General features: G+C 46.7%; 1 protein-coding gene across 1 annotated transcript in view; it reads left to right on the top strand.

The window, feature by feature from the left end:
- RNF17 (ring finger protein 17) overlaps positions 1-27,103 on the top strand; it is a 3,777,565-nt gene that overhangs the window by 2,464,179 nt on the left and 1,286,283 nt on the right. Inside the window, exon 25 of the mRNA XM_069639339.1 lies at positions 24,367-24,517. Within this exon, the coding sequence (XP_069495440.1) occupies positions 24,367-24,517 (151 nt within the window). The remainder of the gene's footprint in view (positions 1-24,366; positions 24,518-27,103) is intronic.

The following is a 27,103-nucleotide window of genomic DNA, read 5'->3' as shown; positions in this document are numbered from 1 at the left end:
TCGCCGATGAAACTGCTCTCCATATTGGCGAGACCTTCAGGCATCGATAGTCCTTTTACAAGATACCCACCCACTCCCCGCAGATGAAAGAAGGATGACCCACAAGGCATTCCCTAGACAGTACTATGCTATGAGCGGGATAAAGACCAAAGGTGTGGCAATACTATTAAGCGCCAATGTGAGATTTCGAAAGCAGTCAATATACAGGGATAGGGAAGGCAGGCACCTCGTCCTCAAAGGCACGCTGGAGGAACAGTTATACACACTGGTTGCAAAATATGCTCCAAGTGAGAAACAGGACCTTTACCTTGGGGAGATATTGCAAAAACTGGGGGTGGGGGCCGAAGGCCAGATAGTGATCGGTGCAGATTTTAATTGTGTGATGGACCCAACCTTAGACAAAACATTGCCACCCACTGCCTCGGACGGTAGAAACAGGCAAGCTCTAGGGAAACTCTTCAGGGATTTGGGGGTAATAGAAACGTGGAGATTCTTCCATGAACACGAAATTCATCCATTACTCAGAGTAGACAGAGGGTACTAAAGACTTGATATGATACTAGTCTCAGCCACATTTATTTCCCAGGTGGGAAAAGTACAGATGGGAGTTAACTATCTCTCTGATCACGCTCCAGTGATAGTCCAAATCGAGATGGCAAAAGATACGATTAAAACACGCAAGAACTGGAAGCTGAACGAAATTATATTGAGAGACATAGCTCTGAGGGAACATATGGAGAAGGTAATAAATAACTATCTTGAAGATAATGACAGTGGGGAAACAGACTGGAGAAAAATTTGGGATGCGGGAAAAGCGATAGTTCGGGGGGAATTCATATCGCAGACCACAGCATACATGAGGGAAAGGGGACATATCAGAAAGAAACATGAGACAGAGCTACAGGAAGCTGAAATGCAGCACAAAACCAGGCAAACGCAAAAAAAGCTGAGAGTACTCCGGAAGTGAGAGTACAGTTAGAAACACACTTAGCAGACTGCACGGCACAGTCATTATTATACTGCAAACAGAAATATTACACTCAAGGGGGGCAAGCCAATAGATTTTTGGCCTCCAAGTTACGAAAACAAAAATCCCCAAACTATATTGCCCAACTTGGAAACAAAAGAGGGGAACCATGTGTATCAGAGGAGGGGAAACTGGAAATAATGGAGGGATTTCATCAGGGACTGCTGAAAATGGAAGACCTGGACCCACACTCCCAAACAAAGTAAATGTCAAATCTTAGCTAGCCCCAGATTACTAGGGAGTATAATGACATCTTACAGGATCCCATAACAGCGCAAGAAATAAGTGACGCTATAACGACTTTACCCCCTAAGAAGACACCGGGCCCGAATGGGCTCAGGACTGGATACTGCAAAACGTTCTGAAACCAATTACTAGGCTCATTAACAAAGCTCTTTAATCACATAAGAGAAAGTGGTAAGGTCACGGATGACATGGGAAGATCAGTCACAGTGCTAATACATAAACCGGGCAAAGATCTCACAGACTGCACTAGCTACCGACCAATCTCATTGCTTAATAGCGATGCCAAACTATATGATAAAATCTTGGCAGCAAGACTAATGAAGGTACTACCTGAGATAATCCATGAGGACAAGGCAGGCTTTATAACAGGGAAGCACACGCAAGACAACATAGGCCGGGCGGTGGATATAATAGACCTGGAAACCAGAACGGGGCAGAGGTTCTCCATAGCGGCATTAGACGCCTGGTGTGCCTTTGATAGTCTAGATTAGGGATACCTGAGACTGGTTCTGGAGAGAATTGGCTGTGGGCCCAACTTCATTAGGGTGGTATTAGCAAACTTTAAAGTGCCAACTACGACTTTCGTGGTCAACGGGAGAACCTCAGCTCAGATCAAAATACAGAGAGGCACACGCCAGGAATGTTCCCTGTCCCCCCTAATATTCGCCATGGCAATGGAACCTATAGCAGAGATAATAAGACAGGATCAAGGGGTGGTGGTGGTGACCTGTGGCAAGGAGATGCACAAGATCGCGTTATATGCCGATGACATTCTGCTCTTCCAAAAAAACACTAAATTATAAGTTACTCACCGTAGTGACTAATGTACTCTAGTCCTTAGTCCCCTTTCCTCCATACTGCATGGGCGTCCCTTCCTAGGGACGGAAGACAGAACCTTTTTCACCAGAAAAAACCTTCTTGCCCTTTAAATTTAGAGGCGCTTGGGGGTGCGGCCCTGGGAGCATGCGTTACCCTGACTACGCTGTGCAGCGCCACTCCTGAGTCCCCATAGACGCGTCGACAATGGATTGACCTTGCCTAATGACACCAGTTTTATTAGGGGGGAGGATGGTGGGACGTATGGAGTAAAGGGGACTACGGTGAGTAACTTATTATTACTCTTATGTCCCGTCCCCTTTCCTCCATACTGCATGGGCGATTACAACTGAGTGTAGCCCCATGGTGGAAAGTAGACCCTCCTTAAGCAAACAGGTTTCTAAAAACCGCCTAGCCGCGTCTGATCTAGAGCCGGCTTCCAAACAGTAGTGCTTGCAGAAAGCCAAAGGGGTGGCAAAGGTGGCCGCCCTGCTTATGACTTGCCAGGGGACATGCTACTGTAATGCGATGGCCGTTGCCTTGGCTCTGACCGCATGGGCGTGCATTTTGGCCGGAAGTGTCTTGTGCTGTCCCTCGTATGCTTCCTGGATGGCCGAGACCATCCGACGGGCTATAGAGGCCTTGGAGGCCTGATACCCCGGTCTTGATCTGCCGAAGATGACAAACAGTGCGTCCGACTTGCAGAAGCCCTTGGTCCTGTCTTGGACCAAGACGTCGGACCAAGGACCAACGCCAGATATCGAGGCAGTGCAGAACGCTGAGCCTCGTCTTTGGGTTCAGCAAAAAACATAGGCAGCATAATCTCTTTGTTTAGATGGAAAGCGGAAGGCACCTTAGGTAGGAATGCTGGGTGTGTCCGCAGGACTACTTTACCCTTCTGAAAAGTAGTATATGACTAGCAGGGCCATCTTAATGGTGACCAGTCTGATGTCCGCAGATGCCATCGGCTCAATTGGCTTGTGCGCCAGGGCACCCAAGACTATGTTGAGGTCCCATACAGGATGTGGCCTCTTGATGGCGAGTCCCATCAAATGCTTCTTGACTATCTGGTTGGAAGAGGAGAACACCTCTTCCTCTTGAGTTTCTGTAGGCCCCAATGACTGCCAAATAAGTGGAGCAAGTGTCTACCTGCACGCCCGAGTGGACCAATAGGACCGCTGCCATGAGACCCAGTAGGTGTTGGTACTCTCTCGGAGCACGTGTCCCAGATGAGCCCCAAGAAAGTCAGTCTCTGCGTAGGCTGTAGCTGTGACTTCTTGAGATCGAGTGAAAAGCCCAGATCGTGCAGTGTGCTCATAATCGCGTGGGAAGTGTGGTGCACCACCTCCAGAGATGAAGCCCTAACGAGCCAGTCGTCGAGGTACGGGTAGATGTGGTGGCTCTGAGGAGGGCCACTACTGTATTCATCAGTCTGGTTAAGACCCTGGGGGCCGAGTGGAGGCCGAAGGGAAGCACCTTGTATTGGAAATGGTAGCCCATGATTCTGAACCATAGAAAAGAACGATGAGGCTGCCATTCTGGACTTGTAGGTTTCGCGTCCTTCAGATCCTGGGAACACATCCCGTCTCCCCTGCACAATGTCTCCGCTATGAAAGCTAGCGTAACCATCTTGAATTTTTGTAGAGGTAGGGAGAGGTTGAGGGTGGAAAGGTCCAGCACAACTCTCATGCCAGCCTGGCTCTTTTTCTGAATGGCGAAAATCCTGGAGTAGAAGGTTAAGCCTTGCTGGGAGGCTGGGACTTCCTCCACTGCCTGGCTCTGGATGAGCGACCGGATCTCCGCCAAAAGAGTTGCTGTTCCAACGTGTGGGAGTGGAGGGGAAGATGGAGGAGAGTCAGGGATGGGTAAGCGGTACCCCGTGGATACTACGGAGAGGACTCAGGGTTCTGTGAAATTCTGGCGCCAGAAGTGTGCATGGAGAGCAAGCCTGCCCCCACTGGAGACACGTGGACCCGGAAGGGCGTGTCATGCCTTCTTTCCCTCTGAGGCTATTGCGGTGGAGGGGCACTGGAAAAAGCCCTTACTCCCCCTCCTCCCCCCCCCCTCCCGCCAGCCTTTTTGTTGCTTGCGCCGATGTTTGGTGTGGCGAATGATCCGGCTTCCTGGACTTGCGCTCTTGGAAGCTGCGGAACCCTCCGTATGTACGCCCATTGTTCGAGCGCTGCTTTGACTGGGTGTACGTTCGGGTGTGGTCTTTGTAAGGATGGATAAATACTTCGCCGTTTGCGAGCTGTTTTTTATCCAGCTCCTCGTCTGTGGAGGAGGCCACCCCCTTCAACAGCAGGTCCCAAATGCTTTCCTAACATCCGGGTTGAACTTAGCACAGAGCCAGGCCGTTCTTCTCATGTCCGTGGCAATGCAAATGGCCCGGCCAGAGGTGTCGATGTCGGCCACGGTGGACTCATGATGTCTTGTGCCACCATTTTGGCCTCTGCCAGTCCCGCTTTGAATGGGGATTGGCTGTGCGCCGGAAGCTCTGGGAGGAAGTCTTAAATTTCCCGCCAAAGCCTCTGGTTAACGGCCGCGTTGGCTTGACGAAGATGCAGTGAAGCATTGGAATAAAGCTTCTTTCCGTACGCCTCCAAGATCATCTCCTCCATGCCTAGCAGTGCCGCTGACGAGGAGGCTGAGGAAGACTGAGGCTTGGAGTAGAGTGATGCCGCAGCAATCCCTAAGGGTTGGCTGATAGCAACAGTGTATCCCCCTCCATCTGCATGTACTTGGCGTCCAGGCGTCGATTGACCGCCTGGACCAAGTGGGGCTTGAACCAGCCCTTTTTGACCAAGGCGACCACGTCCTTCTGCATCGGGATCCCCGTTCTAGCTGGGGGACGTAGCGTGAGGACTTTGGCGAGGACCCCCTCTGCTGGTTGCTCAACCTCTGGTTGAGGAAGGGCCAAGTACTCTGGCAGCCCTGCAAAACTTTCATCGAAGGCCTTGGCTGACAACGGTGTGTCGAGGTCCTCTTCCTCGTCTGTGTCCACCTGGGGGTACGGTTGTTCCGGCACCGGTGGAGGGGAGCTGGTAGCGGATGGCTGGGGTGTGAGGACTGGAGGCTGCAGCAGAGGCTGGTACGGAACCGCCTGCACTATCGGTTGGGGGGCCGGAGCGGGCAGCGGAGGCTGCACTGGGACCAGCGGGCCTGTACTGGGGCCTGTGGCGCCGGAGCCATTGGCGGGAGCATGTCCCTGATGGCATCCCTGAGGATGACTCCCATCCAAGGAGATTTCATGAGCCAGAGGACAAAAATCTGGTCACATGCCGGAGGGTGCTATTGAGTGGGTGGCTACTGGAGCCGTTGCATGCCCTGCCCTATACGGACGCAGCAGGAACCTGGCCTGCGCAAATGAAGGAGAGGCTGTAGGCCACATACCTGGTTCACACCAGTCCCACCTTGACACTTGTTCCTCCACCTGCTCCCTTCCTTGGTGTGGTATTGGACGGGTGTTCATAATGTCTTGCACAGCGGCCATCTTGTCAAGCTGCCTTCCACGTGCCTGCATCGTGTTGCTTGGCTCACTGGGCCCAGCCTTGTCCAGGACTCTTGAGTGTGGATCATGAGGCCTACCCTACTCAGGCCAAGCCCTAGTAGGCGTTTTGACCTCGGCGGATCTGCCAGTAGTATTGCGTATAGGCATCCCCTCAGACATGTTGCCGGTACTAGGGTATGGCCCCTCGGGTGAAGACCCAGTAAAAGAACCTTCCGGTCCCTCAGCACTGTCACCGGGAGGATCAACTGACCCCTCTGCCTGTCGGTCAGTAGCTGAATTAGCCTCGGTACTCGTTCTCGTATGAGAACCTGAGAGGTTCCTCCCGCGCTGGCAAGTCCTTGGAAAGGAGTCTCCCTTGTGGGGTGTGCTGGAGACGAGTGGCCCTACCTTGGGCCTGGATCAATGTTTGACAAAGTCCGTCATGTCCTCTGGAGGCGATCTCTGGAAAAGCTCCCTCAACCTGGCTAGTCTGTTCTTCAGAGAACTCGAAGAAAGCGTGTTGCACGCGATACAATCTTGCCAGCCGCGGTCAGGGCCAAGGCAATGGAGGCAGAGGGGGCATGTGTGTCTGAAAGAGTCTGTCGCAGGATGCACACCTGATGAACCCTGTTGAAGTCGACACGCGTGATGCCTGAGGACAGAGTACCTGAATGGAAAAAAGACAAAAAGACAGAAGGAGTATCCGCGCGTGGAATTACATGGCCGAAGCCAAACCCAGGAGCGCTGGTGAATTTGCCTGTTTCCGTTGATGCGGAAAAGGGGACTAAGGTGTGGCACCAGACAGCAGAGTCAGGGCAGCGCATGCTCCCAGGGCCGCACCCCCGCGCGCCTCTAAATTTAAAGGGGAAGAACCTTACTGAGAGGTAAGTCATTTTTGTGTCTATGCACCTGCACTAGTGTAATTATTACCAATGTTACTTTATCTTTTAACAAAGGATTCTCATGTATTGACTGCCTATTCTGCCTATTATAGAACTTATTTTATCTGTGGGACTAATGAATATGGCAGGGTACCTATGGATTGGAGTGGGCATTCTTATAGGCGTCTTGTTGGGTAACATACATTGATGATATGGGATATCTAATGCCTGGATTCGTCATTAAGCTAAATCCTGAAACTATCCCTGTTGCTGGAAAAAGTGACAAATGACACTCCCAATTTCCCTTTAATTGATCACTCATTTGCAGGTAGCTAAAAGAAGTGTGGTTCTGTCGAATCAAATAGTTTTAACTATATCCTCTCCTCAAAAGGACGTGTTTGTGCTTTTGTGGGCTGCAAATGCTGTATATTTCTAATTATGATGACCGTTTCACTGATATTTTGCTTATCGCAAAACTGAGTTTATTACACAGGGAAAACGGATACGCTGGGAGGCCTGGTTAACCAGTTTGTTTGGCTCACTAAGATCCTCCATCATACATGGAGTTCTAAAGATGTTTTTTCTCTCACCGGTTGGGAATGTATTGCATATATCTGTTAATCAAATGTTGTTTAAAATGTTTGTGAAAGACTGTTAACGCCCTGAAAGTTCACGAAAAAGTTGTTTGAAACAAAGATCTCAGAAGAGATGCTGAGAAAGGATATAGGTTTTTTTAAACTGATAATTGAAAGTGTTTAGGCTAGTTGCCAGAATCCTAAAAAAGGGGGATTTTCTGTGAAGGAAAAATGCAATTGTATGTATTGAAGTAATAAAATGATTTGAAGATTAAAATCTAAATGTACATGAATTCAGGTGAAACAGAGAAAATGTACTGATTTAAGGGAATTGCACCTCTTATTCAATGCACTAGCCTGTCTTAGTTAGATGAACTCCATTTTGAATCACATACATGCTTGGTGTCAGAATGGAGCTTCAAAACGTGGCTCACAGGAGCATTATTTTAGTTGCATATTGGCTTTCTGCAGCCTCAGCACACATTTGCAGAAATTGGCTTATTCAGATAGGATAATGAATATGGATTGGGTGAAACCTTTTCAAATGACTAGCTATAATTGAGTGTGTACTTTAATTGAATAATAAACATATCTGTGCTGTTGTTTCTAGAAGCTGGCAGGAGTGACTTTGGAATATTAGGGCCTGCGCGTCTCCTCGTTAGAGGTCAATTGCACTCATCAGAATCACAAAATGAAGTCAAAAGAATCTTCTGCTGGTAGCATTAGTATCAATGTTAGAAAGTCTTAGCTACGTTTTTTTACGGTGTGGGGATAACATTGCTTCGGTATTGTTTTAAAGATCATGTACTGTCTCTGTTTCTTTGTTTGCACTGCAGTGCTGCCTTTGACACATCACTAACTTAAACATTCAAGTCCAGAGTTGTATTTCCTCTACAGTAGTATCTGCGTTCTTAAGAACTGTGATGGAGAAGCTACATTTTTGGAAAAAATATTTTATTGGCATTTCTTTTATAACAAATAGTAATTTGCCCCTCCGCACCCCCTGCCGCTTCAAACCTTGCATCTTATCCTTGATTTCTGCCCAATATCGCCTCAGTTTCAGACAGCTCCACCAGGTATGTCACAATCCCCAAGTAAACCACACTGCCTCCAGCATTGGGACGGGAATGTTGGTCTCATTTTGTGCAGGCTAGCCGGCATGTAATGCCATTGAACCAGCAGTTTGTACCAGAATTCCCTTACTTGGATTGAGCGGGTGAGTTTAGGAATATCTGTGCACAGCCCCTCCCATTCTGCTTGCATTATATGTTCCCCCAGAGTCAGCTGCCATTGATATCTTTAAGGCAGAGAAGTAGTAGAAGGAACCTCTGCCATAATTGTATAAATATTTCAGATTAGAGCCTTATTCCCCAGATTAGAGCTAGCACATTGTTAGGCAGAATTATATGCAGTACCCTTTGGGAACACCACACACAATTAAGACTACAAGTGACAGTACAATTTCGCCTTTGGTACAAGCCTGTACTACACATTTAAAGTGGTAGCAGTAGCGGAGCAGCCAGACTTATCTCAAAAGTAAGTGAGCAGTATCAAATAGTTAAACAAAGGACAGCAATTACTATGATTCAGGCAAACACTGACTCAAGGGTTTCAAGTAAAAGAATATACATTTATTTCACTCTTCATTTGTATAACAGTGCGCTATTATAAGCAGTCTAAAAATCACACTCTTAATACACCACACCACTTCCCTTAAATTCCAGACAAGTTAGGCTCACAAAATGAAGTGGGGGCAAAATGGCACTCCAGCAATTTAAAAGGGAGGGAAAGACAGTTATTAGAAATTAAATCACACCAACAGGTAAGTACTCAGGGCAATTGAACAAGAGGAACTACAGAGATAGAATCTGGTAGAAAAGGCGTGGGCCAAAGTCAATGGGTCAAAAGTCTTTTGCTCAAAATCACACAGTTCAGGGTAGTTCGCGGTAAAGTTCGTGGCACGGTTTCCGGACGAGGTTGGTTGATACAAGAGTTAGTTCAAAGAGAAGGAGAAGCCCTCGGATTGGAGCGTTAGGCAGAAACCTGTGCAGTTCCCTTAGGGACCACTGCAAAAGATTTAGGACTACAGGTGGTTGGCAGTAAACCCAATTGGTAGCAGTCTATACCACCCAGATTTACCTGGTAGCTGTGGCTGGCAGTCAGACTTCTCTTAAGATGAGTTAGGCAGTATATAGAGTATACACAATAGGTACAGAGATACAGTAGCACAAGCAAACACTGACCAGAGCTTTGGTGTAAAAGTATATATTTATTTATTTAAAGACACACTTGTAAATTACACTAGCACAAAGAGGTAAGTAAATTCAACACACAGTCACTATTATATATACAACCCTAATTACTTATTAGACAAGTCTTAATGAGAAATACCACTTATTTACAGACAGAGGTGAGTGCTTAACATAAGATGGCACTCTAATAAGTTATTAAAAAGGGAGGGAAAAAGGCAGAGTTATGAAAGCACACAAATTTCAATACTTTTCAAAGAACCACAGTGAGGCAGGTTAGGCAAAGTCTACTGGAGAGCAGGGAAGTTCAAATGCCAGGCCCACTCTTGGAGCAAGCGAAATGTGTCCAGGATCACACAGTGTGGTTATGCCCAAAGAGTCTTTGTAGAAAGTTCACAAAAGATTGAGATCAAGTCAGGAAAAGTTAGTTAACAGGTCCCAGGCTAACCCAGGTTAGAAAGTCGAGGATTTACTGTCACTCCAAACGATCTGTCGCAAGGGAAGCCAGGCGGGACACAGTACCTGAAAGTGGGAAGAATGCTCCAGCGGGGGCAGTTGTTCCTGGCAGCGGGTGCAAGTCGGTGTTTCGTCCAGAGGAAGAGGAGGTCTCGACGTGGAGGAAAGCTGAAGGTCGTTGCGCTGCCAGGGAAGAAACCAGCCGCAGAGTTTCCCGGTTACAAGGTACCACCCTTTTCTTCACGGTAGTGGTAAACCGTGGTATTCCGGTTGCCAGGGTGCTTGGCATGGGCAAGGCGGCCACGAGAAGGTCCGGGAAGGCGAAAAGATGGGCACACTGGTTATCCCCACCAGTCAAAGGAAGAAGACTCTCCGGACTGGAGATCTCCTCTGTCGTCAGGAAAAGTGGCGAGACGGTTCAGCAGGGCTCCACCGGTGGCGTCGTCGTTGCAGGTCGGCTCGGCTTCTCCCTCCTCGGATTCTTTAGGTCCTGTGGCGACTTCTCAAGTTCCAGTCCCCAAAGCCCTGCTTTTATGCAGAAAACCCCCATTCATTCAGCCTAGCTGTCACTCAAACATGCTAAGTGGTGAGCCAGGCAGCTCACCACTTGGGCCAATCACACACGAGTGCGACTTGAGTTGCCGAGGCAACTCAGTCCAGGGTGCCTAAACCCCCTCCCACGCCCACTGTGGTACCCAGACAGAGTGGCACCACTTTAGGAGGCTTCTGTGGAGAAGCCCGCCAAAAAGTGGAACAAAGGGCTCGACTTGGGTTGGAGTCACAGAAGCGAACACAAACGCCATTTTGGAACCAAGTTTCGGCAAAAAATACCAACCGATGAATTTATATTAATTTAATAAACCGGCGGTATGTTCGAGGCTATTTTAAAAAGTGGTAGCCTCGAACAATGGGAAAATCCCATCGGAATATATTCGCGGTCGAATATAAAAAGTAGTATCCACTGCCACCAGCCAAAACTCGGTCGGGGGGGACTGGACAGTGCCCCCTCGAACAACAGACCCCGGGGCAATCGAATTGCCCCGACCAGTATGTCCACAATAGGATGGTTTGTACTGGTTCCGTTCATAATTTGAGACTAGTAAAGCCAATGGTCACTTTGCATGCCCTGGGAGACAGTAGTCAGTCCCAGGGTATGGAGTCTATGTTTGGGGGTCGCTACGACACCCTGGGTTACGGCACGGAGGGTGCTGTGTAACCCATATACCAAAAACACATGAAGCCCTATGGGGTAAAGGACCCCATAGCCCATAAAACACAAAGTCAAAGGAACACCTCAAATCATGTCTAAGAATGGGAGGAAAAGAGTCTCACTCTTAGCAGGGGAAAAAAATAAACCCCAAAAATCCAGCAAAGCTGCTGGGGGACTCACTAAGTTTGGAGAAAGATTTCAAACACTTTCACTGCGGTTGAACGTAATGGCCAACCATATTTGCACAGTACCTTAAAACAGAGAGGAAGCGGTAGGTATTTCCTGCAGGCTCACGGTTCCTGAAGCGACTGTCGGACTGACAAGATGTAGGAAGAGTCGAGGGTCCTGCACTACCCAGGGAAGAAACCAGCAGCAGAGCAAAGCAACAAATAAAAGGTGCGCTCCTTAAAACCCAAGCAGGGTCCGACCTTCCTGGCTATCCGGCCCACTGTAGCTCTGTACGGCGAATTCGACCAGAGGAGGGGTCCTGGCTTGCAGTTTGGGAGAACTGGTTGGTCCCACCAGCTCAATGGGAGAAGTTTCCTGGAGGATCTTCTGTCATCGGATTCTGAAGATTCTGACCTGCAGCAGCGCTTCACCGGGCAGTTCAGTCGTTGTAGGGGTCCTCTTCTGCCAGTTCCTCGTTCGTTCTTTCGTTCCAGTGGCGACTCTGCCTTTCCAGTCCCAGAGACCTGCTTTTTATGCAGTTTTCCCACATTCATACAGCCTGGCTGTCAATCACACAGCAGGGTGGTTGTCCTGGCAAGGACAGTCCCCTCAGCCAATCAAACAGGAGTGCGACTTGGGTTACCAAGGGAACCCATGGCAGGGGTCCGAAGATCCCTCCCTCACATCCTGTCTACCTAGACTTTCAGGCACCTTTAGGAGTGTGCAGAAGCCTGCGAAAAGACAGCGAACAAAGGAGTCATCCCCGGTTTGGCGCGCAGAGAAAAACATGAGAAAGACTTTAACGAAAAGAAATGGCGAATAAACCCAGCCAGAGACAAAATAAAATGTATTTGGTCAAGTGGGTTTATGTTCGAGGCTAATATAATAGCCTCAAACATTACCATGTTAATATAAGATAATCGCCGTAGAAAAGTTAGGGTAGATGCCACTGCCACCAGCCAAGTCTTAATGTAAAGGGAGCGAAATAATGCTCTAAGAGGCACAGACAAAAAGGGATAAGAGTTAACCCTTTCCAATACTCCATGTAAGATGGGGTGCGCCCACCTGGTACCTTCCTGCCTGCTGCTCTTTTTCACCACTTAGCAAGCCCCGGCCACCTGGTGCCTTCCCTCACCATCACTGTCTTGTGGCCAATGCTGGACTTTATGGATTTTATTCATTCACGGTGCGTCACTCTTTCTCAACTCTCATGCTGGACTTCCTTTGCATCTTGTACTCATGGTGACCCTGAATCATGCTGTTCCCATCTTCATCCTGTATCCTGGCTTGCAACATTATGTGTTACTACTGACCTCTGCAATTGTATTCGCTCTCCACTCTCGCTTCTCCACTCTTTTTGACTGCTTACTCTCTTTTCTCTCCTCCTTTCCCTTCTCCCTTTTCCTATCTCCTCCGCTTACTTTCTTCTATGCACTTACTCTATCAGAATTGTCCCTGGACCTAATATAATAGCAACCTCGTCTGTTTCCTCCACCCTCCCATTACTCTTTTTTTTCCCTCCCTAGTGCCCCTCCAGCACTATCTGAAATGTCGTCAGGCCTAGTGTGATAGTCGCTTGTTTTGTTCCTCCCCTCCCTTTCTGCACCCCTCTCCCTCACCTTTTGTTTTTCTCCGGCTCTACCAGAAGTGTCGTCAGGCCTAGTACGGTAGTCGCCTGTCTGTTTCCATTTCCTTCCCACTCTCCCCCTCCCTTCCTTATCTATGTCTTAGCTCTTGCACTATCTGAAATGTCGTCAGGCCGAGTACGATAGTTAATTTCACATCCTTACTGTTCATGGCCTGTAAGAATGTGGTTGTATTTTCCCTTGTTCCCTCCCTTGCCTTGAAGTGCTTTGAAACACATTGTGTATAGGCGCTATATAAATAAACAATCATATCATATCATACTGGGTCTGCGGTTCAAAGTGACTAAAGTAAAGTTAATGGCAACTTTACCCTTTTCTGGGGGACAGTAGTCAGCCCCAGAAAAATGGAGTCAGTGGGAAGTCTCAAAGACAACCCTGTGTCACTGCACTGAATGTCCTGTGTAACACACATGAAAATATGAGACCATGGAGTAGGTGAGGCTCCAGTGCTCAAGATCACACAAAAAGTGAAAACACAACACAGCAAAACACATGTTAGAGTGGGGAAAAAGGCTCACACTCTTACCAGGTGAGAGAAATAAATCCTAGAAATCCAGCAAAGCTGCTGAGGGACTCATTAGGTAAGGGATACCAGCCATTTATGAGAATACTCCCTAACACACATTTTTCAAAACATGTGAGCTCTCTAGTCGCTGCCTGTTTATTCGGAGGGGCCAGTATCCAGTGGCGGACCTGGAAGTATTGGAAACGGGCTAACTAATTTTTTCCAAATTCTATTTTGCATTGATTGAAGGGCTTAGGATCTGTGCCCTGAAACATGTCTCGCAATGTTGTGCGTCCTACCTGCTTCTACATACTAAATACCTGTGGCTCTAGGCCCTTAGTGAATTGAGGATTGTAAAATAGCGGCGTGAAAGACGAGGGGAATGTTGTTGTGAATTGGTATTTTTTAGCCGCTATATCCAACACTTCTTTGACTAAGCTTGTTATATGTTTATGGATATTCTGGGGGCGGTCCCTTTTTTGGAGCCATAAATTGTCTCCTAGTTGCGGTCCACCAATCGCCAGATCCATTTGAACCCACCTTTTCTCTGACTCCTTCCACCACCATTCCTTTACTATTCAAAGTTGTGTGGCTTGGTAGAATTTTTGTATATTCGGGAAACCTAGTCCTCCCTTGTTCGTAAGTGTAATTAAAAGATTGTATTCTACCCTTGGGGATTTATTATTCCAGACAAATGTAGATATCCATCTCTGTAGCTTTTTAAAATAGGGGGGGCTGAAAAACGGATTGGAAGAGCTTGAAATAAATAGAGCAATTTAGGGAGGATTACCATTTTTATCGTATTAATGTGACCTAGACAAGTGCTCGTCAACGGGCCCGATTTACTCAATTGGCCCGCTATTTCTTTCAACAGTGGAGGGTAGTTCTACATTCCTGATAGGCGTCACAGTAAGTCCGGAACTAAGAGTTTAATGTTATCTTGTGCCCAACCAAAATTTGTTTGCATGCAAATTACCTTTACTTTGTCCATAGAAAGAGAGGTTTAAAATGTTGTATTTAGTATGATTGATTTTTAAGCCTACCACCGAACCATAATTCTTTAATTCACATTCAGCTGAGGTCAAAGTTCTTACCGGATCTGTAATAAACAACATATCGTCTGAATATGCCATCATTTTTTGCAATATCACACCAAACATTATCCCGAATATATCATTAGCTTGGCGAACCTTAGCTACAAACGGCTCCAGACGGATGGCATAAAGTAACAGTGACATTGGGCATCCCTGTTTAGTCCGTCTTTGAAGTATAATAGGGAGGGAGAGTTGTCCATTGATCAATAGGCGGGCCATCAGCTTTTTATAATTTACTTTTATTTTTTCTATGAAGTTCCAGCCAAAGCCCATCTTCATTATCATTAGAAAAAGAAACCCCACTTGACACACTGACAAAAGCCTTTTTTTGCATCAAGGGAGAGTAAGACAGCAGAAGTGCCCTTTTTCCCTACTTTTTCAAAAATGTGACAAGTTCGTCTGATGATGTTGTGGGTCTGCCTGTGCTTAATAAAACCGGATTGATCTGGATGTATAATTGCAAAGAGTAATTATTTTGGAATACATTTTTGCATCGATATTTATAAGGGCTGGAGAACGAAAGGATCCAAATCTGCTAGGGTCTTTCCCGGATTTTGGAAAAATAACAATTTTTGCCTCTTCCATTGTGGAGGAGACATGCCCTGACTTTGTGAACAAATTGTATAAATGTGCTAATTTCGGGGACAGTAACTTACGGTATGTCTTCTAGAACTGGGCAGTAAAGCCATCTGGGCCTAGAGATTTATTCGGGGGCAAGGAGTTTATAACCTTAAGTACTTCTTCTGAAGTGATGTCACCATCTAGGCTCTCCCGATTCTCAAGTGTTATTTGGGGAAGGTTAATTGCTTGTAAATATGCCACCTGATTTCCTTGATCTGGACATTTGACCGATACAAAGTAGAGTAGAAAGTGTGAAATTGCGAGATAATTTGTGGTGTTTCCGTAACTAATTCCCCACAGGGGGTTTGGACGGATTGAATCGTTTGGGAGGCTATTCTTTGTCGTAATTGTCTGGCTAGCAAACGGTCAGCTCTGTTAGCCTTAACATAATATTTTTGTCTGAGTTATGAAAAAGACTTTTCAGCTTTTCTTGCTCGGAGCAAATTTAATTTACCTGCCACCGTTCTATATACTCTTTGGATAGAGGGGCCAATATTTGTTTCCATTTTGCCCATTATTTGTTTTAATTCTAACTCCAATTCTGTCTCTAAAGCTGTTTTTTGTTTGTCTATATGCCGTTTCTGCTATAAGAACTCTGTGAAGCGTCACTTTAAACGCATCCCACGTTACATTTGCTGAGGTATCTAGCAGCGAATTCAACTCGAAAAACTCAATATTCTTTCCTTCAATTTTATTTGCCACTTCAACATCTCCCAAAAGTTCAGTTGGGAAACGCCAAGACCAAATCCGCTGAATTGCCCCAGCCAACTGCAGATCTAAGATAGACGCGTTTGATCTGAGAGGGAGATCTCTAGGCAAGAGATTTGTGTCACCAGCCCCAGAAGGGGCTTTGAGACCTATATATACTCTATTCGGGAAAAGGTCTGGTGAACATGTGAATAAAAAGTGTATCCTCTGTCCTGCTGGTTAATTAATGGCAACATCTACCAAAGTTAAGCTTGCACATTTTTGTTTCAAGGTCTTCGATGGTGCCGATTGCAAGGAATAAGTGATCACACTGCGGTCCCGGGTCTGGTTCCACGCCAAATTCAAATCCCCATTAAGATTATTTTCCCCTCCTTGGAGGCTTCCAATAGTGTGATGGCTGTTTTTAAAAATCCTTCCTGAGCAGTGTTAGGTGCATATATTGAAGCTACTGTTACCTTCATAGGGCCTATAGCCATCACAATTAAACAAAGCAACCCTCCTTGTGTATCTTTGTACGAAGCACCTTGAAATGAGGAGCTATTCTTATCGCTATCAAAGGCCCAGCCACCTTGCCCTCTGCATTTGCCTGTATCACCACTGGATATCATCGCTGGGGGAGCTTAATTCTGTCTGCTTGACGATGATGAATATATGTCTCTTGGAGCGCCACCAAGTCCACTTGGTAACGCCCCAAGAGTGTGTCTAGCTTCCTGCATTTTGCCGGGGCATTCAGTCCCGAATGTACAGCATTAAGCGATTGACTAGAAATCGGAAAGAGGTTGAAATCGTACCCTCAGTATTGCTGTGAAACCCGGCATTCTTCAAAATCCCACTCATTTACTGCATAGTAGACCCCCCCCCCCCCCCCCCGGCCACCCTATCGGGTGCACCCCTATTCCTAAAAATACCATTTGCCCCCATCCCCAACCTTCCCTACTAAATCCCCAAAGTCCTCTTGTTTGTTTGTTTATTTATTTAGTATAGCGCTCCAGACCCAGAGGTAAAAGGGCGCTTCAGTACAAGGTTGCAAAGTACATTATATAGGTTTACAATTATACTTTATACAATTTGTGATTAGAAAAACACAATTCCGGGCAAAAACACATGGCAGTAGCATCAAACATAGGAGGAAGGGGGTAAATGCTAGGTTCTATTCAGTAACCAACTGATGACCTGTTTCCTAAATGACTGAAAGGACTCTATGGATTTGATGTTAAATGGTAGGGTATTCCAAAGTTGGGAAGCAAGGACCGTGAAGCTGGAACCTCCAGCACTTTTTAGGGAGAATCTGGGCACTGTAAGGCATAATATGTTGGACGATCTAGTGGTTCTGGCAGCAGATTTCAAGGTAAATATATTGGTGAGATAAGGAGGGGCTAGTTGGTTTAAGGCTTTGTATGTGAGGCAAATAGTTTTTAGGTCAATTGTATGTTTTATGGACATTTACAAGATTTTCTAGTGGTGGAGATGTGGTCATGCCTTGGGATGTTTAGTGCTGCTCGTAGCGCGTTGTTTTGGAGTACCTGTAGTTTATTAATGATTGGTTTTCGCCTAGGTATAGGCTATTACAGTAGTCCAATTTAGACTGTATGAGAGCCCTGGCCAGCGTAAGGCAGCTATCGGAGGACAAGGGTCTGCAGGCCCTGATCAGCTTGCCGGTGTAGGCAGTATCTGAGGCAGTCATGTTAAGCTGTTTGGAGAGGTTAATGTTGGCATCAAGATAAAAGCCGAGGGTTTCTACGCTTTTTACGATGGGAATAGTATTGCCATCGATGATGATGCTGTTGTAGTTAGGGCTAAGTTTCAAAAGGTTATTGGGTGAGCCGACAAGTAGAAGTTCAGTTTTCTCATCATTCAAGCAGAGGCCGTGTGTGGCCATCCATGCCTGAATGATGGTAAAGATGTCGTTAATCCGGATGAAATCGGGACTGTAGTTAGCTGAAAGGGTAAGGAGTATCTGGGTGTCATCAGCATAATTGGTGTAGGTGACACCCAGATGGTCCAGTTTGTCAAAGAGTGGCTTTGTAAATATATTGTACAAAGTTGGCGAAACACATGAGCCTTGTGGGACACCACATGTAATAGGGATGGGGTCAGCTGGCGCTACTGGTGAGAAAACCCTCATGGTTCTATTAGCCAGGAAGGATTGTATCCACATGACAGCAGAGGAGGAGAAGTGAGCAGCGGAAGATAAGTGATTTTGTGATCGACCAGGTTGAAGGCTGCTGACAGGTCTAAAAGGAGTAGGATGGCGGCGTTACCATTGTCTTTGATTTCATCAATCTGACTTTTGAGGTCAACAAGGGCCGTTTCTGTTCCATGTTGAGGTCTAAAGCCAGATTGGTGTATTCCTAGCAGTTGGTTTGTCTCTAGGTGGTTCTAAATTTGCAGGTAGGCAACTCTGTCAAGGATTTTCAGCAAGAATGGGACCGTGGTGATGGGTCTGTAATTGGTGGGTATGGTTGGGTCTAGTGATTATTTTTTTTAGCAATGGGAGAACCAATGATTGTTTCAAGTTGCTAGGGACTGAGTTAGAGGCGAAGGATAGGTTTATTAGTTTAGTGATGAAGGGGGATAAATCTCTGGCTGCATCTTTTATAATCTGGGCAGGGCAACTGTCCCCTTTGCAATTTGATGGTTTTAGCGAGGCTATACGTTTTTGTACTTCTCGTGGAGTGACCCTTTTGAATGTAAAGCCTAGGTTGGTGTCAATGGGCGTGGTGTATTAGGGCTGGTAGACTTGCTACTGGTTAGTTGTTGTCGTTTACGTTTAATATTAGTTTGGAGTCCTATGATTTTATTGGCAAGAGCATTCTGAATACTGGTGCACCAGGGTTTGTCTTTTGTGAATGGATTTGTAGGTGGATTAGGGTTTTCTAATTCCTTCAGGATATTGAAGAGTTCTTTAGTGCAGGACCCTGCCTGATTTATTCTGACGTTGTAGGCTTCTTTTTGTGTGCAAATTATCTAATTTTTGTATAAGGAGGAGATATTCGTAAGATTGGTTTTGTTTTCCACAGAGGGTGCCGCTTTCCAGAGCGCTTCTAACTTAGCTTTCTTTTTTCTCAATAGTTTGAGTTCAAGGGTGTACCATGAGTTCAAGTGGGCTCTCAGTTTTCCTTTGCGCAATTTCAATGGGGCAATGGTATCAATGGCATTGGTCATGGAGTTATTATACGTGTTGACCAATAGGTTGATGTCGGCAGTGGCCGGAAGTGCATTGAGGGAGGGGAGGACCAAAGGTATTAAGGCTTCAGCAGTGATATTGCGCTTATTCCTGGTCAGACAAGCTGGTGCATTAGGGCACTTTTTTGTGTCTGGGTTGTTAATATTAATGTCTAATGGGATGAGATGGTCGTGGGTCCAGGCGAGAGGTTGGGGGGCTTTACAAGTCATGTTGCAATTGAGGGTAGCTACCCACTCGATGGTTCTACCCTTTGGTGGGTAGGTTGAACACTAAGTTGTGTGAAGCCATGCCCGACTAAGGCATTAGCTAAGGAGGAGGCTGGGGAGTCATTAGGGTCATTGTACCAAGGTTGAAATCACCCAGGATGATCATTTGTGCTGAAGGTTTAGAGTTTTCAACTATTAGAGAGGTAATGTCTTCCTCAAAGGTTCCAGGATGGCCTGGAGGTCTATATATAAGGTGAATGGAATAGTGCTGTTGTGGGAGGTTTGCAACTTGATAGTAAGATGCTCGCAGGATTTAAATGGAGTGGTCGTGATAGATTTTAGCTCTAGAGAAGATTTAAAGATGATAGCTACACCTCCTCCCCAAGCATTGGGTCTGTCGGCTCTGAGGATGGAGTATTTGTCAGGGATGGCTAGGGTTAAGAAAGGTCCTGCTGCCTCATGAAGCCAAGTTTCTGTTATGGCGAGGAAGTCAAGATTATTGGTCAGGATGGTGTCAGCGATTTCTGTAGGATGGGCCACAAGGGATCTGACATTCAGTAATGCTCCTTTTAAGGGGAGTAGTTTAGGCATGTTAGGAGCTGTGTCATTTTTGTTAGACTTGGTGTGGGGTTTGGCAGAATGTTTGCTAATCATAGGAAGGAGTCTGGTGCCTAGTCTATTGTTTCGGGCTGTGATGTTAGGGTTGACTGTGGGTGTGTTTCCTGGAGGCTGGGTTGTGGAGAGCTTGGTACAAGGTTTGGTGTGGTTGGGTTTAGTACTAGGATTAGTGCCTCTTGTCAGACATGGAACATGAGGTCTAGGATGGCGCGGAGTTCTATCAGGGCTAAAGCTGGCGGGGGTGACAACAAGGCTGTCGCTGACAGTTGTGGTGTGATTTTGGGGGTAGCTAGGTGGGAAGGGTGGCCTGGTAGGCAGGAATGGTGTGGGACAGGGGATAGGGGCATGTCTCTGACAACCAGGTTTGGCTAGGCCATTATTGGAGGCTATATAGTAGTTACCACTGCAAGGTACAGTATCTTGCATGATACAAAAGGGGAACATGATCAGTGTGAGCCAGGTGAGCATAGTCTTACGAGGGTGAGGGGCTGAGGAGAGCTAGACAGGGGTAGCAGATGCGCAAAGGTAGGAAAAGTCACTATTGGCTGGGTGCACCGAGATAGGCAGATTCAACTTTGGCTAGGTGCATAGAAATAGGCAGATTCAACTTTGGCTAGGTGCATAGAAATAGGCAGATTCAACTATGGCTAGGTGCATACAAATAGGCAGATTCAACTTTGGCTAGGTGCATAAAAATAGGCAGAATCACTTTGGCTAGGTACATACAAATTAGGCAGGTTCAACTATGGCTGGAGGCACGAAAATAGGCAGATTTATCTTTTACTAAGTGCACACAAGTAGGCAGCATACTTTGCTACTGTAGGCGGGACTAGTTGGTAGAGGCAATTTGTATAAGTCAGGCATCAGCGACCATCGCAGTAGTGCTACAGACCGTGCTTGTATCACAGTGGTCTAAATACGAAATGCATAATTGGTCACAGTGGCAAAGTGTGAGGCACAGTGTCTCTCAATAACATTAGTGTCACTGTGGGCTAGTGGCTTGGATGGTGCAGACGTTATTAGCAGTGCAAGGGTTCAGAGTAGTTCCAAATGCAAGCAGAGGCGTGGTGTGGAACCGACCGGCTTACAGTGGTTGCGTGAGAGGATTTAGTTGGGAGTGTTAATGGAGGATCATCGGTATTGTGCTGCAATACTATTGTATATAAGATTCTAGAGGATATGTATATAGCAGGCGAGTATAGAGATCAAGATCAAGTGGTTAACAGTACTTACAGGAGGCGCTAGGGTCGCATGGCTGTGCGCGGCCTTTCGCGGATAGGCGCAGACAGGCCCTTTTGCTCTGCCCTTTGCGGATGCCCTTCCGGAAGCACGGCTCGCGCCTATCGGTTCGGGCCGAGGCGGATATGCTTTGTGTCAGCCAATTGGGAGCGGGGAAGGCAAACTAGGAAGTGGATGTAGCACTAGGGCTAGGCGGCCATTGACAGCGTTGTGGTGTATGGCGGTCGGTGCAGGGTCGGGATAAGGAGGTGATTCTGTGGCCTGTGGATGGCCAAAACACATACTGTGGGCATAATCAAAAATAATTGCACGAAAATTTGATGCCGGGGGGGGGGGGGGGATTCCCCTGCTCTGGTCGCTTCAAACGGCACCTCTCTCACCCTCTGCTCGGAGCAGGAGGTCGGCGGTGGAGGAGGAGGGCTCCTGCCCACTCCTCTCGAAGGAGTTGCAGATCTCTTGTGTGAGCCATGGTTACTAACCATTCCCGGGGTACAAGACCCCAGCCGGGAGTCGATTCCAAGATGGTGTGCTCCGAGTCCCCGTTTCCTGGTAATCCTTGTGGCCGTCCTTGATCCATCCCCTATTCTGGTGGAGGTTTGGTGATGGAGCCTCTAAGTCTAGATTTCAAATCTTGTTGTTTTGCCCTTTCCTTCTTCCCTCAACGGGTTACTTTTGATCACTCCCATGGCTTGCGTTGTTGGGCTGCTCATCTGTCCTCAATTTCTGTTGAACCTTCAATTTCTTGATCTTCGATTTGGAGTAGGGCCATGCCAGCTTCTTGTGATGTTATCCTCTACTGTCTGCCCTCTAGAGAAAAAGTCAGGCCTAAGGTGAACATCCACTTATACTTCATTTCTCTTGTTTGAAGTGTTCTGACTACTGGCTGCATCTCCTGCCATTTTTACAAGGTGATCTGCGAAAGATCTTGAAAAAGTGGGATCTCTGCGCTGTTACAGGTGAATGTCGATGATTCCCGCGCTTTCTTTAATATCTGCTCTTTTTGCGGGTATGAGGAACACGCTATCAGGACATCCCGTGGGCGGGCCCCCAGATCAGTTCATTTTATGCCTTTTCTATGAAGACAGTTTAACAAGACCACAGCAGTTTCATCGCCCGCAATTCGGTCTGTAAAAAGGTGAGCTACAGTGTCTTTGAAATCAGCATCATTGATAGATTCGGGTAAGTTTCTTATGCAAATGTTAGATCGACGTGATCTATTTTCTAGATCTTCACACTGTACCTCCAATCCTGGCAAGATCTTCCAGAGCTATGTCTGCTTGTTTGCTCTCTAGCCTTAATTCCTGTATAGCCTTCTCATTGTTATCCACGCGTTCCCCAAGGGATGCAATGTCCTTGCCAAAGTCGGAGAGCAGCTGTCTAATTTCAGCTGTGAAGGTGGAAAACTGTTGTTGAAAAGAGGCAGAGAATTTATCCTGAAACTCTTGAAAACTCACTGCAAAGTCTTCTTTAGATGCCGCCATCCCTGAGTCAAGACTACTAGGCGCCTCTTCAGAGGTAGGTATCGGTGTGTTTCCTGCTGTAGGAAATGCCTGGCCCAATGCCCACAGTTATTTGTAGCAGGTTTGATTTAGTCTGGGAATCTGTAGTGGGTCCTGCTAGGGTAGCTTTCTTTTTCCCCCTCGACATATGTTATTGGAGTAGTGTCTTCTGGCCCATGTTCAATTTGCCACGCTTTTGCTCACCCGGAAAGAACAGCACAATCCTATATTATGCCACAAAGATCTGCTTCAAGCTGGGTAGAACTTTGTGTCTCTGCAACGAAGTTTCGGTAAAGAAACGTTCCAATTTGCACCGGCCCAGAATACTGAGTAGCGCTTAGCCGCTTGTGAAGTTTAGTGGTGTTCAGTCCTGATTTCACAGATCTATGGTAAAGTATCAGCCTTTAATTACAACTTTTGAGACGGCCACCAAAGTTTTTCCCTGTTTCCGCCCAGCAAGTTTGGAAAGTACTCGCTTTAAATATTCACTCACCCCTTAGTGTGGGCAACGCCCATATCAATAGTCCTTATTTCTAAACCTCTTATCCAGGGAGGCTGTTTTATGTCGCCCGTGGACTGCCGCTCTCCAAATCTGCAGACCATGACCCTAGTGGAGCGTGAACCCTGTTTCACTCACTCCGGACCGCCGACGCCTCACAGCCCCTTTCAGCTGTGCACTTTGCTTGCGTAACAACGCTCACCAGGGGGGCGAATCAAGGCCTGTTGGGTTGCCTAGCTGACTGCTGGTCCCTCGAGCCAGGCCCTGCTTGGAGCGTTTTCTCTGCTTCATTCAATCTGCCCCGCTAGGATCTTCCTCCGAAGCTCTCTCATTCCTGCGAGCCCGGGGGGGGCTGGGGGGGGGTTCCCTCAACCCGATTAAGTGTATATTCTGATGGACGGATGCTCTATTATAAATCAGGATCTAACAGAGCACTCTGCCGCATGTCTTCAGGTTGCAGCAGCCATTTTGGAATCCAGAAGAAGCTAACATTTATAACCATCTGCTGCAGACTGCTCAAATGTATGATTTGCTTCAACCTGATGCATAACACTCATGAGTTTTTAAATATGTTAAGTTCCGTCATCAATGTCTTAGTATAATCATTTTCAGAATGTAATAGGCACATGTTTGTGTTTTTATGAAATTAATGTGATTGTGTGCTATATAAATTTATAACCAAATGATTGCTCAGTGTCTGTCTCAAAATTAACATTTAATGCATGTGGAATGTCATTGTATTAATGCATTCAAATGCTTTGCAATTTTGAGAAAATACAAATATTTTGGAACGTTTCCTTATTTTAAGTCTTAGTTCCGTCTATTTCCCTTAAAGCTTAACAGAAGCCCTAAATACTGTCATCTGTCCACGTATTTTAGACACACCTCATCGATATTCCAAGTGTGAATGGTTTCTGTGAGTGCTCAGATACTATTTGAAAGAGAACATGCACGTTGTATGAAATGAATGTCTATAACCTACGTGTTAGTGCTGTAGATTCAAATTGGTGATACAAAATAGGAAAAGCAACACGCAGGAATCTAATATTTGGTACAACGTTCATCCATCGCCCGTTTTCTTTATTCGCGGCACGTTTTGACGAAAATCTTTTGCTGAGAAAATCATCTAAAAATATGGAGGGGGGGTTAAGGGCATAAAAGTGGCGGGGTGGGGTGTAAGGAATAAATAATAGGGGAAGGGGGGGCTCTTAGGAGAGATCCCTACCCCAAATAAAAAAACTGTAGATGAATGAACATAGAACCTAATATTTCTGTCATGTTTTGATTTTTTCCAAAGTGCCTTTGACACACGTTTGAAAAATAAGTATAGTTTAAAGAATTTCAATGTTTTGAATTTGAACCACCTCTGTATTTTTATTTTATGATGCTCATGATCATCATTTTAGTTTGTTTTTATTATATTTAGATTACAAGATGAGATGTACGAAGCCTATTTCACATCAAAAGCTGAGAAAGTTGAATGGTGTGTTGATATGTGCTGTGCTACTGAGATGCCCATCATGAAAGAGTGGCGTAGAGGACGAGTAAAACATGTTACGTCTGAAACGCATGTAAAGGTATATTTGTTTATCTCCTAACAAAAGTGCCTTGCAATGAGTCTGACTGTTTTAACCAAAACCATATTTCTTGTTTTTTTTGTTTTGTTTGCCATCATGTAAACATTATAAAATGTAATACATAACATTGATTTCTTTTCTTGAACAATCCCCCATCCCACCCATCAGTCAGAGGTTATCAGATCATGAACATCTGTGTACCCCTAAAATGCCACATTTCATGAAAGTGTTATATAAGTATGTTTGAATCAGATGGTACCATCGCACCACTGCCATAATTAATTCATAGAACGGTATTGTATACCAACGTACAGTTCATCAGACTAACTTGGGTGGATGCAGATAAGAGAGAAAGATGGTTGCAGTTAAAAACCTATGCTTCATACACTAACATTAATTCTAATGGATTCCTTCTTCCCATGGATTCCTCATCTATGATATTCTATCTCCATTGCAGCTCATCTCCTGAAACATTTCTACTACCAGGGGGCACATGCTGGCTCTGATCGATGCCTCTATGTGCCTCACCTGGAACCAGCCGTCGGTGCCAGTTTATATTGAGGCACTGCAACACATAACCTCAGTTCCTTTTTGTGCACACTCTGTTCGCTTTGAGGGACAATTTTGCTCTGAGTTTTGCTAATGCTTAACCCAACAAAGACCTTGGGCTTCAAGCCCTGCCATTATTGTTGTTAACAGATGTCGATATCCGACCCCCACAGAATCTGTCTTTACTGTCTGGGGTAGAAACACAACCCCTAGGATTGCAGATCGTGTCAGTTGATGCATCCAAAGGCCCTCCGGTAGTCGGCTGCAAAAGTCTTCACCTTTTTCCACTGGAGAAAAGATGACCCGAGGTCTTAGTCACAGTCTCAGGATGCAGAGCACAGATTAGATGCCCAGTTCGAGCCTGAACAAAAGCAGCATCTCAAGATGTTTCACATCTAGAGCAGTTCCTCTCATCACCACTCTTCGACCTTGTCTAAGAAGAGGAGTCATCGCTCCAAAGACTCCCCAGACACTGCTCCATAGGACCAACCCATTTACCACCCAATCCTTTACTCTGGAGAAATAAGCTTTTCGTTTGAAGATGCTCATCATCTTAGTCAAGGCCAGGACCCACTGTGTTTGACAAGCCAGTAGAGATCCTTCCAAGGACCTCGTCCACACACCTAACAGGGCTTTCGTACCTGCCTCAACCCAGGCTTCGTCAACATGCTCTGTCTGCGAGTCTCAATCGGTCGGCGCCAGCCCCTCCGTGCTGACGATGCTGGAACTCCTCTGGAGTCCGCTCTGCTCCCTAGGGGCGCGTTCATGTTAAAGATGGGTGAAACCTTCAATGAGTAGAGAGATCCTATCCACTTTAGTATGGAACCCCTGTGCCATAGATAACTGAGTGTCTTTCCGGAGGTTTTCTGTCGAGAAGAGCAAGGGCTTCTGAAACAGGCCTTTGACTTACAGAAGGCAGTGGTCTGGAGTCAAAAATGTTACCAGTGCCAACTCTGGAGAAACCATAGGCTTCATTCCAGAGTGACCAAAATAGTAGAGATTCTAGGCTTGTTTTCCCCTTCCAAGCCAAGTTTCAGTTCGTATTTATGGACATTCTAAAATAAAGGACCTCGGAAGGAGACTTATCTGACCTTTAATCGAGCAGTCGAGGCTCCAGTGCTGGAAGCCTGAGAAAAACATACTCCTACGTCCCGTCCCCTTTCCTCCATACTGTATGGGCGTTTCTCGCTAGTGACGGGAGATAGAACCTTGTTCACCTTTAAATTCAGAGCCACGCTGTGGGGCGGCCCTGGGAGCATGCATTCCCCTGACTACGCCCACCAGCGCCACTCCTCAATCCTCTCTTCCGCATAAACAGGAATGGACCGCTTTTACCGGTGCTCCTGGGTTTGGCTTCAGCCTTGTAATTCCATGCGATCTTCCCCAGATACTGTCTTTTAGTTTTAATAAGATACTCGGTCCTCTGGTGCCAAGCTCCTCCCCGTCGCATGCCAGCATCCTTGGTCTTCAGCAGGTGTCCAGCCTGTGAGGGGCTCTTCCCTACATCCGACCCCCATGCTCTTTGCCTCTGCTGCCTTGGCCCTGACCACGGCTGGGACGGTTGTACCGCGTGCGATGCGCTTACACTGCACGCTCTGAAGAACAGGTTAGCTCGGTGGAGAGAGCTCTTTGAACAATCGCCTCCATTGGACTTGAAGAACTTCGTCAAACTCAAGTCACGGCCCAAATTTGTGCCACTCTTCTCATCAGCACCCCGCAAGGGCGACTCCTTTCCTAGGAAGCGTTGGAGCGGGAGGGGCCGTCCAGGTTCTAACACCAGCACAGGTACCGAGGCTGTTTCAGCTACTGGCCTCCATGCCGAGGGGTTGCTGGATCCTGCAGGTGAGGTCGCTGAGGGACCGCAAGGTTATTTTACCGGGTGTCCACCCATGGGGCTAGGCCCTGCTACCGGACAAATGTCTGAGCGGGCGGGCGCCTGTACTCAGCACTACTGGCGACACAGCCGAGGGTAAGACGCCTACCAGGCTCCGTCCTGAGGTGCAAGGTAGGCCTCAAGCTCCTCGGCCAAGGGGCCTG

The sequence above is a fragment of the Ambystoma mexicanum genome, chromosome 7q, assembly GCF_040938575.1.
Source record: "Ambystoma mexicanum isolate Mex_15411 chromosome 7q, UKY_AmexF1_1, whole genome shotgun sequence".
Classification (NCBI taxonomy): Eukaryota; Metazoa; Chordata; class Amphibia; order Caudata; family Ambystomatidae; genus Ambystoma; species Ambystoma mexicanum.
Note: the sequence above shows the minus strand (reverse complement) of the source record. Positions and strands in the feature narration are given on the sequence as shown.